The sequence below is a fragment of the Microcebus murinus genome, chromosome 4, assembly GCF_040939455.1.
Source record: "Microcebus murinus isolate Inina chromosome 4, M.murinus_Inina_mat1.0, whole genome shotgun sequence".
NCBI lineage: Eukaryota > Metazoa > Chordata > Mammalia > Primates > Cheirogaleidae > Microcebus > Microcebus murinus.
The window spans coordinates 56,530,108-56,550,268 of NC_134107.1; the positions used below are offsets into that span (position 1 = coordinate 56,530,108).

At 34.8% G+C, this 20,161-nt stretch overlaps 3 protein-coding genes across 3 annotated transcripts; all 3 read right to left on the minus strand.

Annotated features, from left to right (window-relative positions):
• Nucleotides 1-350: 350 nt before the first annotated feature.
• LOC105883419 (olfactory receptor 52J3) lies at nt 351-1,289 on the minus strand. Its single transcript, XM_012786487.3, has one exon. The coding sequence runs from the start codon at nt 1,287-1,289 to the stop codon at nt 351-353; it is 939 nt and encodes a 312-aa protein (XP_012641941.3).
• A 6,415-nt stretch (nt 1,290-7,704) lies between these two features.
• LOC105883367 (olfactory receptor 51A7-like) lies at nt 7,705-8,646 on the minus strand. The gene has a single exon (XM_012786430.2). It carries the CDS (start codon nt 8,644-8,646, stop codon nt 7,705-7,707), a length of 942 nt encoding a protein of 313 aa, XP_012641884.1.
• Nucleotides 8,647-18,844: 10,198 nt separating this feature from the next.
• Nucleotides 18,845-19,807, minus strand: LOC105883368 (olfactory receptor 51G2-like). The gene has a single exon (XM_012786431.2). The coding sequence runs from the start codon at nt 19,805-19,807 to the stop codon at nt 18,845-18,847; it is 963 nt and encodes a 320-aa protein (XP_012641885.2).
• Nucleotides 19,808-20,161: the final 354 nt, after the last annotated feature.

The following is a 20,161-nucleotide window of genomic DNA, read 5'->3' on the forward strand; positions in this document are numbered from 1 at the left end:
TAACTCATATCTCCAATCATAAATTACAAAACATCATTTATAATAAGTTCCTTCCCTAGAAAAGAACCAGCTGTAGTCTATCAAAGGCTTTACAAGAGGTCATATAGGCAGTGGCCACACTGCTGTCTCCTAGGATAGCCCTTGCAGAATAGGTCATCAGTCCTTGAACTTGAGATACAGTGAGGCTTCTGCCAGCCTTAAAATCTATTCATCAGAATTCAGGAACAAACCAACTTACTCTGCAAATACAGCAATAATAAGGTGAGGACCAAGAGTTATTCCTTAAGGCAAGAACATAGAAGTCTTCCCAAAAAGATCAAACACTTCAGTAAAAGAACGAGGTAAGAATCTTATTTCTTGGTAAACACACAGAGCACTCGTTCTCTTATCTGTTTGGTCCTCACTCCATAAATGATTGGGTTGAGAGAAGGTGGGATAACCACATAGAGATTGGCGATAAGAATGTGAATATAGCTTGGTATGCTGTGCCCAAATCGATGAGTAAGGAAAGAGAAGACCGAGGGGATGTAGAAAGCACAGAGGACCCCAACATGGGAACCACATGTGCTCAGGGCTTTTAGCCGAGCATCCTGTGATGGGAGGCGGAAGACGGCACGGAGAATGTAAACATATGAGATGCCAATAAGGACCAGGTTCAGAAGAAAGAGAGCGACCACGAACAGCCCATAGATAGCATTGATACGGATGTTTCCACAGGACAATTTTGCAATGCCCATGTGCTCACAGTAGGAATGGGCTATTATATGAGCCTGGCAAAAAGGTAGGCGGTAGATGAGATAGACTATGGGAAGTGTAAACAGGACTGGACGAATCACAATGAATATAGTGATGCCCACCAGCACCCGGGATGTCAAGATGGTCGTGTAGTGAAGGGGAGCACAGATGGCCACATAGCGGTCAAAGGCCATAGCCAGTAAGACCTCAGCCTCCATGCCAGTGAATGCATGGATCAGAAACATCTGGGCCACACAAGCTGCAAAGTTAATCTCATGAGCATCAAACCAGAAGATCCCCAGCATGCGGGGCACAGAGGTTGTAGAAAGGGCCAAATCAATTGTTGACAGAATGGCCAGAAAGTAGAACATGGGCTCCCGGAGGCTCTGTTCTGCCTTGATGACTAGCAGAATGGTGGTGTTGCCCAGTAAAGCTACGAGGTAAACAGAACAGAATGGCAGGGAGATCCAGACATGGATGTCTTCCAGACCTGGGATTCCAGTGAGGAAAAATGTGGCTGGGTGGAAAATGCTCCTGTTATTGTGATATATCATCCTTCATGGATCAGAGAGGTGAAGAATTTCTTTCTCTTGTTTGAGGAAAAACAAAGAAGGAGGGAGGGAGGGAGAGAGAGAAAGAGAGAGAGAGAGCAGAGATAAAAGGGCATGCTACATCAATTGCTAGCTCTGCAAATTGAATACTCATTACTATGCAAATAAGCCTGTTTATAAAGCTCATATATTGAATCATTGAATCATCACTGTAGTTATTTGAATAGGGTAGGACATGAATAAATTCAGATTTTTCATCCTGCCTGATGACTGAATTCTAATTCCAGACATGAAGGTTTGCAGAAAGCTCAATGTAGATTTTCTAATAATTAGACCTTTCCTTTCACTTTGGATGAGAATAGGATGTGATTCCACTCAAAGAATCCATTGTCTCTTGAGTGACACTGACAACATCAAAAACACATAGGGGCCCACACACTATAGAGGCTTTCAGAAATATCCTTAAGTGATCCATAATGAAAATAAATCATAGACCTCAGGTATATGGGCACTTTCACAGTGAAAACCTAAATTCTTCTGATTCCTCATTACTGACTGATGTAGAAATACATATGTAAAAACTCTGGCCCAAGTCTGATGGCCTCTCATAGACACTGAAACAGACTATAAGAAACAAAGCCAAATGTTCTAAGAAAAGTACTGACTACTAGTGCTGCTTGGATAGAAATAGAAATAGCAATTGTTCACAACTTACAAACTTCAAGGAGGATCAGTGGGGGAAGGAGAAAGATGGTTGTCTAATGTGATTTGCATGCATCTCTGTTTATTATCCACACCACATCATGTTCTCTAGGAATACCTGTTTTTACCTGTGCTTATTTTTCTATGAAGCAACGCTTGCTTGGTTGCTCCTTCTGCCAGTTCAAGACGTAGGAAATGTGGGTAGAAGACAACCCTGACAACCTCAGATGGTTTGGGGACTTGAGAATGTATTTTTGCAGTTTTCTCAGATAGCAGTGTTTCAATGGAGAAGGAATCAACTTTCAGTCTTGGCTTAGCCAGCTTTCTAAGAATTTGTTAAATTATCTTTTTTTTTAAATACAGGAAATATACCAAGGCAAAAATCAAAATTAACTCTCCATCCTTTTGAGTTCATTCCAACAGAGAGAAAACAAGTAAGTGCTGCATAGTTCACCGACTCCTATTTGTGTTCTACATAAACATAGATACCATGGCCAATTAAATTGACATTGCCCTGTAGAAACATAATGGCAATACCAGAGCCAAGCAATAGAGTCCCTTGCTTGCTTACGTTGGGTTTATATCCAGGAGCCCAGTCTAAACAGTAGGTCTCCATTGAGCCTATCTCTTCCTACTGCCATAGAAATTGCTTTCAACTAATGCAATTGGTAGGATATTTTGCCTTGGAATCCTGGAGCCCAACTGCCAGTGATCAGATACTAGCTTTGAAACTTTGAATGACTTGTATATAAATTATATATCTCAATTTCCTTAACTATATATGGAAATAATAACCACATTTCCCTCATTTGGCAGATTTGAGACATAAGTTAAATTTCAGTGAGGCCTTTAGAACACTGCCTTGTACATAGTAAGTCATCAGCTATAGTAATTTCCAGAATTATTATTATTATAGACTTCAATTTATGAGGAGGGTTTTTATGAGGGATTTCATAAATAACTTTTAAATTTAATACATAATTTTTACATAACTTTTATGCATATGTGAGTTCATAGATACATAATTAATACTTTTATGAAGGATTTAATATGTAATACCTTCTTTCCTGCCTGATGTAGGTCAGCCACGTGGCCCAGTTCTCAGTGTGGGGTGCCCAGCTATCTCTCCATGACTGCCGCACATACTCACAGGTAATCAGCAGCTAACTCACCTCATTCTTCCACAGAAATCAAGACTTACACAAAACAATAAGCAGCACAGTTCTTGGTCCCTTTTGAGTAGCCGCTGGAAAGCATGTTAATATTAGCTTTCTAGCACCTAAGGGATAGTTCTAAGAATACATCTCATTTTAACCTGTACTTTAGACAGAGCCCTGGGATTGAGTCCTCAGAGATGGCTCACAAATTGCTAGATCTTGCTCCAGAAACAGAAAAGCTCAAGGAACATAGAGACAAACTGAAGTATATAGAAGTATATAGAAGAAAACATCAAAAAGTAGGCATAAAACACACAGTCATTGTCATTTATACTCGACACATGTGAAACCAAAGAATTGAATCTCCATATGATTACAAATATGTGGCCCAAGTCTATATATAGAAGAAACTGTCAATTTAATTTCAAACATAATTGTGTGGAAGGCTTCTATTTTGGATCTAAATGCCACTATTTCTCTTCACTGATAGTTTTCTCCAACCTATTGTAACTTCTCTGATTAGCATAAGGACACAAAGCCATGATCCCTTGTCCACACTGTTTCCTAAACATGAAATCACCACCACCACCAAAATTTTACAAGTACACCTTTAAAAAGTATTATTGATAAGTATCTTAAAATTTCAATCATGAAGTCCAACTAGGGGTGACCAAATACTGGGTTTGTTGCATGCTAGCTTTGAAACTTTGGATGACTTATATATAATTTATATGTCTCAATTCCCTTAACTGTAAATGGGAATAATAACAGAATCACCTTCATTGAGCAGATCTGAGACATAAGTTAAATTTTTCTGAGGCCTTTAGAACATTGCCTGGTGCATACTAAGTTGTCAATTTTAGTAATTTTTAAAATTATTATTTTGGACTTCAACTCATGAGGACAATTCCATAGATGTGATTTATTCTAAACAAATTGAAGAAACTTATGTGAACAATCCTGCAGTCATCTTTCTTGTGAACTCTCTAACGATGTTAAGCATTTTCTAATTTTGGAATCAATATGTATATATTATGTGGTTCCCATTAAAATGTGATTATTTGGAGTGAAAAAGTTAAGGTCTCTTTATTACACAGTTGAGATTTTTGAGAACATCTTTCAGATAGACACATTTAATAAAATTAATAATTGAATACAAAGAATAAATATAATATCCTTAATTTTATATCTGAACTAGCCTATCTTCTCCATCATTCCATGCCTACATTTCATTAAAGCTATTTTCCCCACTTCACATTTTTCCTGTACGTATACAAGGAAATATTCTCTTGGGTGCAATCAGGTCTTCATGTCTAATCAAATTCAATTTTAAGACATTTGCTCAAAGGCACTTTTTTTCCTATATGTAAATGAGGAAGCATCTAAAGCTGAGAATTGCTAAAAATATCTTAGATCCATGAGGGAGCTAACCTTAGGATCAACATTAAATTGAGTTTCAACACCAAATATTAAATACTCAACACCAAATATTAAGACAAAATTGTTTCCAGTGACACAGTTTAGTTATTCAAACAAACCTTATAAAAAACCAGATCAACCTCTTACTTGTTGTGAGAACCAATAAATTTCCTTTAGTGAATAAGACATTCTAAATTGTTTTTTCAAAACCCAAAATGTAAAGCATACCAACAGATACAGATTTCATTACTTTTTTCCTCAGACACTTCCCTCCTAGTGGCCTCGGTTCTACAGCTGCACTATCAGCTGGATGCTTTTCACATGTCTTGCTGGGAATATCCTTTACTGCTCTTTTGTTTGGGATCCACTGGGATTTGGGATTCACACCTCATGTCTTCCCATTTTACAGATAACCCTGTAGTTTTCCTGGGACACACCCTGTAGTAAGTTCCAAAAGTAGTATGAGTGGGAGGTATAATTTCAAAATCTTTGTATGACTGAAAATTACTTTGTCCTCAACTATGATATTTTGAGTTTAGTCATGGTTATCAATTGAATTGTATTCCCTCAAAATTCATATGTTGATGTAGTAACCCCACAATACCTCACAATATGGCCTTATTTGGAAATAGGGTCATTATAGATGTAATTAGTGAGGTTTACATTATACTGAAGTAGGGTAGGCTCCTAATCCAGTATGACTATTGTCCTTATCAAAGAACACCTTGTGAAGAAACAAACACATACACAGGGAGAATGCTAAGTGAAGACGAGGGAAGAGATCAGGGTGATGTCTATAAGTCAAGGAATGCCAAAGATTGACAAAAAAAAACACCAGCAGCTAGACAAAAAGCATGGACCAGATTCTCTCCCTATATTCCATAAAAGGAAGCAACCCCACTTACATATTGATCTTAGACTTCTAGCCTCCAGAACTGTGAAATAATAAATTTATATGATTTAAGCCATCTAGTCTGTGCTATTTTTTTATAGCAGCCCTGTCAGACTAACACAGATATGGTGATTGAAGAAGATTTTGTAAACAATAAGTACATTTATTTCCTATCTATATGGTAGTCAAGGATTCTGGCACCATTGTAATCCTATTTATTTTAGGTAACCTCTTGTGGTTTTTCTTTCCTCTTTTAAATATATTAATATGATCTCTTTAAATGCAAATGTCTGAAAATTCATTCTCATTTACTAAGTGAATTAATTGAAACTTTTTATTATATGGATCTATAACCTACTGTGCTATGTTCTCTTAAATGTTTTAAATGTTTGCATGCAGCCATCAGTAAAATGCCAAATGGTCTCTCTTCAACTGGAATGACAAAAACTCAGTGAAATGTGTGACCATGAGGACATTGTAACCTACAAATGATGTGCTGAGACCAGAAACCAAAAATGATGGTAACCAAGAGTGGCACTGAAGCCCTAAGTTGTGGTCACACTCTCACCTAAGTGAGAACCTGACCAAAAGAGGGGAACTTTTAAACAAAATTATGGGAAGCCATTGTTTTCAACTGAACTCATGTAGGGACTATGTTACCCCAACAGATCAGACCAGACCAAACAAAAATGGAATCACTCATGCTAAATGCAATATAATCAAACTGAAATTTTAAGGAAATAAATAAATTTTAAAACAAACCAGGTTTTGTTTTTTTCCTGAAAACAAGAGCTTCCAGCAAAAGGAGGTCCCCCTCTACTCTAACCCTTACCAAAAAAAAAAAAAAGTAACCTGAAGTCTTTGTTCCCACCTCACAAAACCCACTATTCTGCCATTTCCCGGTGATATTTGAGACCAAATAAGTGCATCTACAATAGTGACACTGTGATATCAATGCCTAAAGTTTTGGTCAGTCCTTCAAAATTGAGAGGTTGATCAAAAGGGGCTAATTGATAAATTAAGTTTAGCTGAAAGCTGCCTCCTTACATATTTTAAGTTCCTTCTAAAAGTTTCTTTGTACATAGTGAACTGTAACCTAAGTGGATGTGTTAACAGGTTGTGATCTACTTTTGTGCCAATCACCTTAGTTTTGGCCAATCAAAGGCCGAAAACTATCTAAACTGGGTACAAATAAGGCAAATGCTGACTTGTAACTGATTCAGCTTTCTTGTTATCTTCAAAATTCACTCAGATTCCTAGTCTTTAACAAATATACAACAAACAATTAATCTGTTCCGCTAACTTTTCAGGACACTGACAGAAACAGAAGATAAGATATGCCTTTTAAACAACTTACAAGTAAATGTAGTATGTAGATAATGAAATAATACTGTAGTTAGAGATACAACAGTGGCAAATAAAAGATGCTAGACAAATTTGGGTGAGGAACAGCTAATCCAATATGCATATAAATGAAAGAAATTTCTAAGATTAATTATAAATACTTATAAATATGAATGAATGAAATGCTTGATTATCAATTATTAATAATTGATATTAATAAATTCAATGTATTAATTATTTCAATTCATAAATGCTATTATTATTTTTGGATTTACTTTTAATTTTTGTCACATGAGCCTTATATCACCAAATATACTTCACAATATTAGAAAATAGGTGCATTTTAAATAGTTTTGAGTTGCTGATGACTTCCACGAACATACATGCGCACACACACACACACACACACAAAAATACACAAAATCTCTGTGTGACTCTGGATATGTACTTAATCTTTCAGTATACTTCTGTCACTACTGATCATTCCTGAATTCATTAGAGCCATGGAGCCATGATGGCTTTTGCAGAAATTTATTTTATATAACAGATTGAAATTTTCTCTATCTATAAGTGCCGATGATGATGACGATATATTTATGTAGCTGGTGGTCAAGTTGTATAGACAGATAAAAATGGAAAAGGAGGTGTTAAACATAGTTATAAGTATAATATGACATCAAGTCTAGTCCCCAAGGCATCTAACCTAGATTGCTGTTGCTCCTTAATTCAATTAACAAAAGAAGTTTGATGTGCTTATGTGTATGTAGCATATTCCTGCTTTCAACTGAATATGCACATTTTCAATTGTATTTAACCTTCATCACTTTGTTGTCATTCTTAGATCCCACATTTGCTCAGAAAATTGCCAGCTGGTTTGGACTTACATTGCAGCTGAAATTTTTCATCAAGCATGTTTCTTACATAATTTTTCAAAGATCCGATTTCTTATGTCCTGACTTTTCACAGAGTACACAATAGGATTCATTAAAGGGGGAATAAGGAGGAAAATATCAGCTATAATTATTCTAATAACTGGAGAAACATTTTTGGCAAAACGGTGAATAATAGCCAAGGTGATGATGGGCACATAGAAGATGAGCACAGCACAGATGTGGGAGATGCAAGTGTTGAGGACCTTGAGGCGACCCTTGTGGGAGGCAATGCCCATGACAATTTTCAGAATCAACATGTAAGACACAGAAATGCACAACAAGTCTAACATAGCTGTTAGAGCCACAAAAAACCCATAGATGATATTGACCCTGTTATCAGAACAGGCCAACTTCATAACATCCTGGTGGAGGCAGTAAGAGTGAGATAACAGGCTTTTCTTACAGAATTTCAGCCTTTTTAGAATAAAGGGAAAAGGGAAGATTAATAAAACACTTTTCACAGCTAGAACAAGGCCAACATTAACAACTCTGTCATTGGTGAGGATGGAGGTATATCTCAAAGGGTTGTAGATGGCTATAAAGCGATCAACAGACATGATGAAAAGTACTGATGACTCCATAGCTGAGAATGCATGAATGAAAAACTCCTGAGCAAAGCAGGCATCTGCAGAAATTCCTGTGGCATTGAACAAGAAGATTCTCAGCATGGTTGGAAGAGAGGAGATGGACAGTCCCAGGTCGGAAAATGCCAGCATGGAGAGGAAATAATACATAGGCTCATGCAGAGACGACTCAATTTTTATGAAAAAGAGGATGGTGCAGTTCCCCAGGATGGCAATGAGGTACATGAGGCAGATGGGGATGGAGACCCAAATGTGAGCATGCTCCATCCCTGGGATCCCAATCAGGAAGAACATAGAGATGTCCAGTTTGGAGGTATTAAATACTGACATCTCAGGAATCTGAGGGAATCAGCATGTGGGTCTCAAAAGAGGCTTTCTGCAATGGCATAAATAAATTGATTCAACTTCTTTAGTCATCTGATTGGTATAAATCTTATGATTCAAGCTATCCTCCAAAATAATAATTAGGATGAAAACAAAATATTACATGAAATATGGAAAGGAGCTCATTTTATAAAAAATGTACAATTGTCTATATAAATAGGGTACATAAGAGGAATATAAAAATATAGCAGTGTCTACATGTAGTCAACAGTTCATATGCTTTCCTGGCTTAGAGTACAGGAAGGAAACAACAAACTTATCAGGATCTATTTCCTGTAGTACATTTAATTACATTAGAAAAACTCTGTAAGTTTGGAAACTGTATAGATTAGTATAGATCAAAATTAGGAACAATTTTTCTACAAATTAGAGCTGCAGTTCTTAAATCATTGTAACCTTTAAGGACCTGAATTATTTTCAAAATATAGTGATATGACAACTGGATGGCCACATGCCTACCTATTATATAACCTTACATATTATATAACCTATTATATAACCTTAGGTAAATGGATCATATACCTAAAAGTAAGAACTAAAACTATAAAACTCCTAGTAGAAAACATAAAGCCAAATCTATAAGGCCTTGGTTTAGTTAACAATTTCTTTGATATGATACCAAAACATAAAAGTTGTAATAGAAAAAAGAATCATGAATTGGATTTCATTAAAGTTTTAAGAAGTTTGAGCTTCAAAGGAAACCATCAACATAATGAGAAGACAACCTAAGGCATGAGAGAAATATTTATAAATCACAAATCTGCTAAAGGACTTGTATTCAGAATATGTGAAGATTCTAAAACTCAAAAATAAAAAGACAAATAACTCAATTAAAAATGACCAAATTTGTTAAATGGCATTACTCTTAAGAAGGAAGTTATATATATAGTTAATAAGCACATAAAAATATCCTCAACACTATTAGTCATTAAGGAAATGTAAATCAAACTATAGAAATATACCACTTCATATCTATATGATGACTAACTTAAACATATATTATCAAGTATTTGCAAGAATAAGGAGAAATTGGAATCTATGAACATTGATGGTGAGATTCTAAATTGGTGCAATAAATTTGGAAAATAGATTTTCAGTTTCTCAAAATTTTAAGCATGGATTTTAAAATTTCTACTCCTAGGTATATACACCCTCCTAGATGTCAGTTTTAACATTTCTACCTCTAGATATGTACCCAAAAGAGACAAAACATATTTTCACCAAAATATGTAAACAAATGTAAACAAATACTCAAATGAAGATTATTCATAATAGGCAAAACATGGAAACAACCCAAATGTCCATCACTGATGAATCAACTAAATGTGGTATATCCATGCAATAGGATATTATTTAGCCATAAAAAATTACTTAAATACTCATCATGCTACAAATAGGTAAACCTTGAAAGCATGCTAAATGCGAGAAGCCCGACACAATGGGCCACATGTTGTATGGTTTCATGTACATAAAATATCCCAAATAGACACACTCACAGTGATCTAATGTATATTAGTGGTGGAGGCAATGGAGAATGAGAAGTGATTGTTAATGGATGTTGGATTTATTTGGAGAGTATTGTGAATACTCTAAAATTAGATAAGGGTGATAGTTTGTGAAAATACTAAAAACCAATTCATCATGCACTTTAAAATGGTAAATTTTGTGATATGTGGATAATATTTCAAGACTATATTTCAAAACTATATAGATAGTTTTTATATATAAAAGAGAAACTGCATCCTAAAATACTTTTTGTTCATGCTTCTCTAAAGTATCATCTTTGCAATTTGGAAATGGACACATAAGTTAAGAAAACCCACCCAGAAATCATGATATTATAGACTAGTGTCTATTACCTAGGACATTTTAGATTTAACTGAAATGGCTGTCCAGCTACTTTAGGGTCCAAGGTACATGAATTTGAGTACCAAATGTGAAAATGTGCACTAGGAATGCCAAGGTGTGGGGGCTCTAGAAGCAAGAGGCCCTTTGTGGAGAAATGGAGGACAGACAGCTGAAGGGGAGCTCATGCAAATATGAGGACAAGCTGGGCTGTCTGGGAAGATTGCAAAGGTGTCCTGAAGAGAAGGGTTAACTTTAAACATCTTCCAGACATGGATGCAATATTATGACAAAATAACCAAGTAAGAGCTTCTCTACCTCCACTTCTCTTACCTTGTTACCGCACTGTGTAAGGGTCAGATCAGCGATTGGGAAAGAGGATATGATAAAGGGGAAAGGGTTAGGAAGACAACTTCTTCCCTATTGAAAAAGGATACTACCAACCTTAACTTAAGAAAAGGGAGAAATCTTACTTTTGACTGAAGATTGCAGTGGTTAATTGTACAATTTTTTCATTATCTTTTTAAAAGTAAAGTGACCTTAAGATTTCCTGACATAAAAGCACTTATACTGAAGGTAACTGTTTACATTAAAAAAAAATAGTATTCTAAATTGTTAAAAGGATATGTTTAAATAAATATAAAATTAACATATGTGTTTTGTATCACACCCATCCCGATCACTAGACAACTGCTATCCTTGCATGAAGTGACATTTAGATCAATGTCACATTATGCTGCCTTGTTTTCTTGCCCTCTCTTGTCCTCACATATGTTGCAAGAATCTTATAGTTGTCTGTTGTAGATAATAGCTTCATGTCTTTTCTATTATTGATATTCTCTCCTTAATATGCCTTTTATTCTCATGATCCTTTTCTCCATTCCTCTCTTTCTTGTACATATTTTCTTTTTCATCTGTATCTTTCTCTTTCCTGTATATATTTCCCTTCTTCTGGACTCAGAGTTAATAAACCATCATATAATTATGCTGTTTCTGATCTGCTACTTTAGTGATCACATTTCTTGAGTTTCTGAATTGCTTTTCATGGGTTGAATTCCTTGCTCAATTTAGATTATCTATCCAAAGTGCCTACATGCAGTTTAATGATAATTGTATCCACAGCAATAAGGTTTTGAACTGGAGGGATAGGGAATAGTAATAGGATGTCCAGTTGACAATACAGAATAATTTCTTAATGCAATTAACAAGAAGAAAATAAAAACCTTATAAGAAATAAATTGTGAATAGTCACTATTAATATTAAAGGGAGTCAGATGCTTCATAGTTGTTACAAAATGCCTTTATTCCAGTTACTAGATTTTTCTTCCTCTGAAATTAGTTTGCTCATTCCAGCTTAAGGAAGCTCAGAAGTGCACTCCACTGTCAAATTCCTTGACTGATATGCAAAGCCTGGTCCTCTCTCATGCCATGCTAAACACTCTTCCAGACTCTGAACATCCTTACTGCCCTACTTACATACACAGTTGCTACTAGGTGGGCCTTTTATTAGACTCTCAACACACAATAAATCTTCATGCATTAATATTATTGCTTCAAAATTTATTCTGAAATGAAGGCTTGCAGTGATCAACAGCCAGCAGTAATTTGTTTAAAGAAAAAATATTTTATATAATAGTGTAGACAATTTCCTTTAAAATAGAAAAAACTACAATTTGACATTTTCAATATTATAAAACTTGAGGAATATCTGTAGTTTATACTGTTTGAAACATGTTTTTGTTGTTGTTGTTTTAATTTTATTTACTTTGCCCAAATAGTAAGTAGAAATTAATCCTCAAATTCTTTTTATAGGATTAATAACTCAGTGCATAATGTACTGCTATTGATAATATTGATGTTTTGTAATATTTTCCAGCTTCATAGAATTTCATTTTAGCTGATACCATATTGATAAACACTGAATGAATTATAAATGACACTTTCATCTAGGAGAGCTGTAACTTTAAATAAAATTTATGCAAAATCCTTAAAAGATTCCTTAAGAGCCATGGACTCATAGATACCTTTTGTTAGAATTTTCTTTATTAAGGTTATTATCTTGTTTATCAATAAAGGAAAATATAAAGCAAATATTTAAATCTAATCAGAACCATGCAGAATTAGGACAGAATATAAATAAAGACTGTTAGTGCTCACCATTTTTCCCACACTAATGTCCACTGGAAACTCAGTGGACTCACATACGCCAACTCAGAAAGTACATTGTCATATAAGGGAACAACTCTTCAACTAAGCAAACCATGTCACCCAAGATCCAGGTCCACATTCTTTTCTTGGAATTTCTTTCTATGCTTGGGCTGTGAATCAGGCTAGCAACAAGTTGATTTCCATGAGTTGGCAGTACCATGAACTTATACCTATGTATTTACATGAATTGTTAAAATTTATAGAGAGTTGGACTATAGGTGTTCATCCTATGTGCTAGGTAACCACCGTTAGACATATATTATGGAAATTTCTTGCTTGAATTAATGAAATAGAAAGTGGCTGCTGTTAATATCAAGAAACGTACCAGCAAGTAGGTAGATAACTCACTGGACCCATGTATCAGAGTAAGGAAATAGAGGTGGACACAATCACCAGCATTCCACTTCTGTGTAGGCACACTGATTTATCCTGACCAGCAGATTCTAGTACTCCCTAATACTATCCCAGTTGCCCAGAAAGCACTGGGGATTCCAACTCAGCAGGATGTACTTAAAAAACAAAAAACAAAAAAAAAATAAACTCCTGGTATTTGAACCCTCAAAGGGGACTAGAACAAAGAGAATTATCCAACCCCCTAAAAAATAGAGGGTAATAATTAGCCATTCATAGAAAACACTACTTAAGCCTCCCTTTGGCAGAATTATGATAATCTCTTCCATGACTACAGGTCACCATGTGAATAATCTTAGAGCAGTTTCACATTGTAGGATAAATATGTCTTCATATGTCTGCCTCCTACATGAGATTTTACTTCCTGAAAGTTACAGTCTTTTTTTCCCAAATTGAGAAAGTTTTCGAAATTTAATTTTCATCTAGCAACTCTAGGGCAGAATTTTTTAGCTGAAGATGTACATCATACTTTACTGTGAAAGTTTATAAAAATATACATGTCTAGATGCAATCCAAGACTCACTAAATCTCTTTATTTGTTATACTTGGTATACTCTTGCTGCTTTATTTATTTATTTATTTTTGGTATTTTATGTATGTTGGTTCTCATGACTAATATATGCCAAGATATTTTCCTTAGTACAATTTGTTCAATAGTTATTCATGTTTATACATCAGATATAACACTTACCATTCTTGCAAATGAGCTTTATCATTAGTCTTAGAGACATTTTGTCAAGAACATATATATATTTTTTATTTCTTATTTCAGCATATTATGGGGGTGCAGATTTTAAGAACATATTTTTTTATAATCACTTTACTATCTTATTTTGCATGTCATAGGAACAATCAAATTCTCATGTTAGTTGCATTATTCTTGTTACAAACTGTCCTTTTACATTTAAAAATTATCAGAAATAAATTAACCACAAACATTTTAAGACAGCTTTAGCTGTCTTATATTAAACTAAAAACCTTAAAACTATAGATAGTTTAATTTCAGTATGACACTTACCTAAAAGCTCTGCAGTGAACAACAGGCCAGACTTTTGGGTCTTCAACAAAAAAGAATGGTCTCAAAGCCCATGGAAAAAGACTATACCAGCAGCACTTAACTTCAAAAATAGATTATTGAATAACTGTCAATTCAATGGACTGAGTCATGTCCAGCAATCTCTTTAGTTAAGAGGTAATAGCTTCATGACACTGCTAATCTAAGATCCAGTTGAAGAAGAATTAATTACTCAGTATTGATTAAACTGATGAAGGACCTTTAATTGTTCTTAGAATATTGTTGTACTAATTTGCAGTCCCACCAACAGTGTATAAGCATTCCTTTCTCTCTGCATCTGTGACATGACCTATATTTTTGGACTTTTAAAAAGTCCAAAAGCCATTCTAACTGGGGTAAGATAATAACTCATTGTGGTTTAATTTGCATTTGCCTAATGATTAGTGATGTTGAGAATTTTTTCAAATATTTCTTGACCATTTGTCTGTCTTCTTTTGAAAAGCTTCTATTTCTATCTTTTGCCTACTTTTTAATTGTTTCATTTTTTGTTGTTTTTTGGGTTTTTTGTTGTTGTTGTTATTTTCTTTGTTTGTTTTGTATTGATTTGCTTTAGTTCTTTGTAGATTCTAGATATTAGCCTTTCATTGGATGTATATTTTGTGAATATTTTCTTCCATTCTGTAGGTTGTCTATTTGTCCTGTTAATTATTTCCTTAGCTGTGCAAAAGCCTTTTAATTTAATCAATGCCCATGTATTTATTTTTGTTGTTGCTATAATTGCCATTGGGGTCTTAGTCATTAATTCTGTGCCTCAGCTGATATCTAGAAGAATTTTTCCTACATTTTATTTTAGAATTCTTATGGTTTCATGCCTTACATTTAAGTCTTTTATCCATGATGAATTAATGTTTGTGCATGGTGAGAGATAGGGGTCCTTCTTCATTCTTCATCATGTGGTTATCCAATTTTACCAGCACCATTTATTTAATAGGGCTTCTTTTCCCCATTGTATATTGTTGTCTCATTTCTCAAAGATCAGTTGGCTGTAGGTAGCTGATTTTATGTCCGAATTCTCTATTCTGTTCCATTGGTCTATGTCTCTATTTTTGTACCAATACAATACTGTTTTGGTTACTATAGCCTTGTAATATATTTTGAAGTCTGGTAATGTGATGCCTTCAGATTTGTTCTTTTTGCTTAAAAATGCTTTGGTGATTCAGGCTTTTTTCTGGGTCCAAATGAAGTGTAGAATTATATTTTCTAGATCTGTGAAATATGATGTTGGTATTTTGAATGGGGTTGTATTGATTCTGTTAATCAATTTTGGGTACTATGGACATTTTAACAATCACTTTGGGTACTATGGACATTTTAACAATCTTGATTCCACTGATCCATGAGTATGATATATTTTTCCATCTGTTTTAATCATCTGAAATTTCTTTCTAGATGTTCCATAATTCTTCTTGTAGAGATTTTTCACCCCTTTACCTATGGGACACAGCAAAGCATTCCTCAGGGGAAAATTCATAGCCTTAAATGCTCTCATGAAAGAGACAGAAAGATCAAAAAATTAACAACCTAATGTCACATGTTAAAATAAATAGTAAAGGAAGAGCAAACCAAACCCAAAGCCAGCAGAAGACAGTCTTTACACCTTTCACTAAACACAAAATATTTAATAGACTTCAATGTAATGCATAACACTAAAATGCTTCCAGAAGAAAATGTAGACAAAAATCTATGTGACCTGAGGCCTAGCAAGAAAAAAAGCACAACTATAGTAATAGGGTATTGGGCAGGTGGGAGGGGGGAGGGGGGCGGGTATATACATACATAATGAGTGAGATGTGCACCATCTGGGAGATGGTCATGATGGAGACTCAGACTTTTGGGGGAAGGGGAGGAAATGGGCATTTATTGAAACCTTAAAATCTGTACCCCCACAATATGCCGAAATAAAAAAAAAAAAAAAGAGAAAAAGCACAACTAATGAAAGATGAATTGATAAGTTGTATTTTATTAATACTCAAACTTTCCTCTCTATAAGACAAACCACAAACAAGGGCAAATTATTTACAAATCACATAAATGATAACTGACTTGTCTCCAGAATGCAATTCTGCTGCTCTAATTATCTGTATACTAAAATCAAACCCTTCAGAATACATTATAGATGGTGGGTGATGGGGGCAAGTTTTCTTATTGTTGGAGTGGAAATTCACAGGTAAGGGAAAGAGGCTGGAAGAGTATATGTGGTCATGGATTAGAGTTGGAGACATTAGCATAAACTCATATTTTGCTGAGTATAGATACAGATGGTTACATATAGAAGTATTTATAGATATATGTATAAGAATGGGTTAGTAAACACATATATTCTCTTTATTCTTTACATGAGAAGGGCTACAAGCAAGAACACTCCATTAGTCAGGGGTATATTCAGCACTCCTACCTTGGTTTCAAACACCATTCTTAATTAAAGGAAATGAGAGCTTCTCAATGAAATAATAGATTCTAGAACTTTGCCAGATAATATACAAGATCATCCTGGAGCATCTTGTAGTGCTAGAAAGCAAAAATATGCCAAAACAAAATAAATAAATAAATAAACAACAACAACAACAACAAAAACAAAGAAAGCCCCACATTGATGGGGGCATGTCAAAGGGACACTTGTGTCAAATAAAGAACTCCCTTTGGCTAAAGCTGAAGTAATTTGAAAAAAAAAAAAAACTCAATAAATAAAATGCATTTTGTTATAATCCGAAGTGTTAAATATATATCCATAAGTTAGTATTAATATAATAAATAATTTAATCAATGAAGTGGAAGGGAAAAATCTCTCACATAAAATGCTTTCAATTAGATACTCTTCCCTAATGACTTCCTATTATTACAGTGTAGGCTTTGCATAGTGACTTCCTTCCAAAAAGTATACTATGAAAAGAAGAATTTTAAGAAGACAGATTAAATTGAATGTGGAGAAACATGACAAACCTTCCCCAGTTCAATAAACAGTCCACATCAAAGTGATGTCGTGTTGCTGATACATGTTGTTGATACAATGCAATAAGAATGGTGTTCTTCTGTGGTTTTCCTCCCCAAAACACATAACCTTAGCCTAATCTTGAGAAAAATATCATAAATATCCTGATATAAAGATATTGTACAAAATATCTGACTAGAATTCCTAAAAAATGCCACGGTATTCAAAAGCTATGAAAGTCAAAGAAAATATCACTATTAAGAGGGGTCTAAAAACACATGACTGCTTATGTGATCTGATATTCTGGACTGGGTCTTGGTGTAGAAGAGGAATATTAGGTTAAAAACTAAGAAAATATAAAAGTAATATAACACTGGTAATGAAGTATCAAAATTGGTTTATTAATTGTAACAAATGTACCATACCAGTGTAAGATGTTAACAATAGGGGAACTGAATGCAGAGTATGTGTGAACTATGCACTATCTTTCATATTTGTCTGACAGCCTAAAACTATTAAAAATAAAGTTATTCTTAAAAGAAGGCATTGTTAACAATGTCAAAGGAAATGTAGGTTTAAATCAAGATGTGAATATTGAATTTAGTAACACATAGATCCCCAGATATATCATAAAGTACAATTATGGTAGACTCATGAAGATGAAAGTGAGGCCAGAGCAGGTGAAGGTCTGAATGGGAGATGTTGAAGCTGAGTCAATGAGTATACACAATTTTTCTAGGATATTTTGTGTTCAATATAAATTAAAAACAGGTATTTCAGTCAATAACCTTAATGCCTTCTTAGCATCAAATTGTTGAAGTCCCTAGTATTTAAAATCTGTATCCTTGTCAATCTGATAATTAAAGATGTGGAATATAATTCCTAAAAAACAAAAACAAACAAACAAACAAAAAAAACATCTCTAGGATTTCAGTGCAGAATGACATTGGGCACATTGAAAAGGGAGATCAGGACAGTCTATGCAGGGGAGTACAGAAACTGAAGAACTGTATTCCTCCATGCTCATGGCATAGAGAATAAATTTTAAGATATAAGAATCATTGATGGCTATCATAAATAATTGAGAAATGTACTCAAAAACCAGTAGAGAAAATGAACAGAAATCTAGATCTCATAGTGTATATGCTCCTGAAAATGGAGAGGTATCTGTAGGTTCCTAGATACAAAAATATTATTGTTTCTGGATTATTTAAGAGCTACTCAAATAAATTCAATTAATTGGTCCAAGTTTTCTTTCTTTTATACTTCTAAAAGTATAATAAGTTTCATTTCTTAATCATTTTATTTTGATACAAGGATCTCCTGGTGGAAATATTTTTTCCTCCTGAACAAAAGGTAAAAACATATTCAAAATATTTTCATATTAAGTTAAATAGTGTGGGAAAAATTGTTGATCTAGACTATGGGGTCCATATTAGAATTATCTTGAAATCTAGATTTTTCTCAGAAATTGAGAGTCATCACAACATACAATGAAAAACTTCATTTTAAAATACAACTATGCATTTATTCTCTATATTGAAAAGATAAGGATTTACTAATATTGATGTTTAGATCCAGTATTTTAAAGACAAAATATTATTAGTAATATTTAAATTCAGTATTCTATATTCATATGAAATGCTCTCATAAATATAAAAGGTATGGGAGGAAAGTTATGTTTTAGAGTCTTTTTCAGCTAAATTATGTTTCTTGAATTTCTTGAGGATTCTGTCACGGATCTGCTTGGTCTTAACACTGTAGACAATGGGATTCATGAGTGGTGGAACCAGCAAGTAGACATTGGCCATGAGCACATGGACAATTGGAGAAGCATTCTGCCCATAGCGACGGATCATAGATAGCCCAATCATTGGTGTATAGAAGGTGAGCACAGCACAGATGTGGGAGATGCAAGTATTGAGGGCTTTCACTCTCTCGGCCTTGGAGGCTATACTCAACACTGTGCCCAGGATGAGAACGTAGGACAGAAGGAGAAGCACTGAATCAAGTCCCATGGAACAGATGACCACCATGAGGCCATAGATACTACTGACCCGACGGCTAGATACAGTTGTCTTTATGAGGTCTTGGTGCAGGCAAAAGGGGTAGGAGAGAATATTCACAGCATGATATTGAAGCCTCTTCAGGAGGAAGGAAGCTGGAAAGACCAGAGCCAAGGCTCTCCCTGCAATTGCTAACCCGATTCCAATGATAACGTCATTGGTTAGAATGGTTGCATAGCGCAGGGGTTCTCGGATTGCTACAAAGCGGTCAAAGGCCATGGCTAACAGAACAGCAGACTCAATAATTGAGAAAACATGAATGAAGTACATCTGGACCAGACAAGCATTGAAGGGAATCTCCCGGGCATGGAACCAGAAGACACTGAACATGGAAGGCAAGGTCGTGGTTGATAGGCCCAAGTCAGTGAGTGCCAGCATTGACAGGAAATAGTACATTGGCTGATGGAGGGAAGGCTCGGTTCTGATGATGAACAGGATAGTAATGTTCCCTGCAATCGAGGTGACATAAACCAAGAAGATGGGGAGGGAAATCAAGCCATAGCTCCTTTCAAGGCCTGAGAAGCCTGTCAGGAGGAAACGAGGGTATGAAGCAGAACTATTGAAGACAGACATTCTACTGATGGAGGATCCGGTAGTTTAGAGGAGACAAGAATATGGAAAATTAGGATAATAAAAGTCAGTATTATAACAAGGAACTATGTTTTGATGTGCACAGCTCTGTGTTTAATGTTTTTAATCACTCCTTTGCTTATTATATTTAATTACCACCTACATTCATTATTTTACCACTTAATTTATTCTTTCATCATTGTACATTTATTGAGAACTTTTTGTGGGCAGCCAGGGGGGAGGGAATGGAGTCTTACTATATTGCTCAGGCTGTCTAGAACTCCTGGGCTTGAGTAATCTTCCCATTTCAGCATCTTTAATAGCTGATTCTACAGGTGTATACCACCACACCAATAA

Excerpts from the sequence above, each read along its gene's own strand:
- LOC105883419 (XM_012786487.3), bottom strand. The coding sequence starts at position 1,289 with ATGATATATCACAATAACAGGAGCATTTTCCACCCAGCCACATTTTTC.
- LOC105883368 (XM_012786431.2), bottom strand. The coding sequence starts at position 19,807 with ATGTCTGTCTTCAATAGTTCTGCTTCATACCCTCGTTTCCTCCTGACA.
- LOC105883367 (XM_012786430.2), bottom strand. The coding sequence starts at position 8,646 with ATGTCAGTATTTAATACCTCCAAACTGGACATCTCTATGTTCTTCCTG.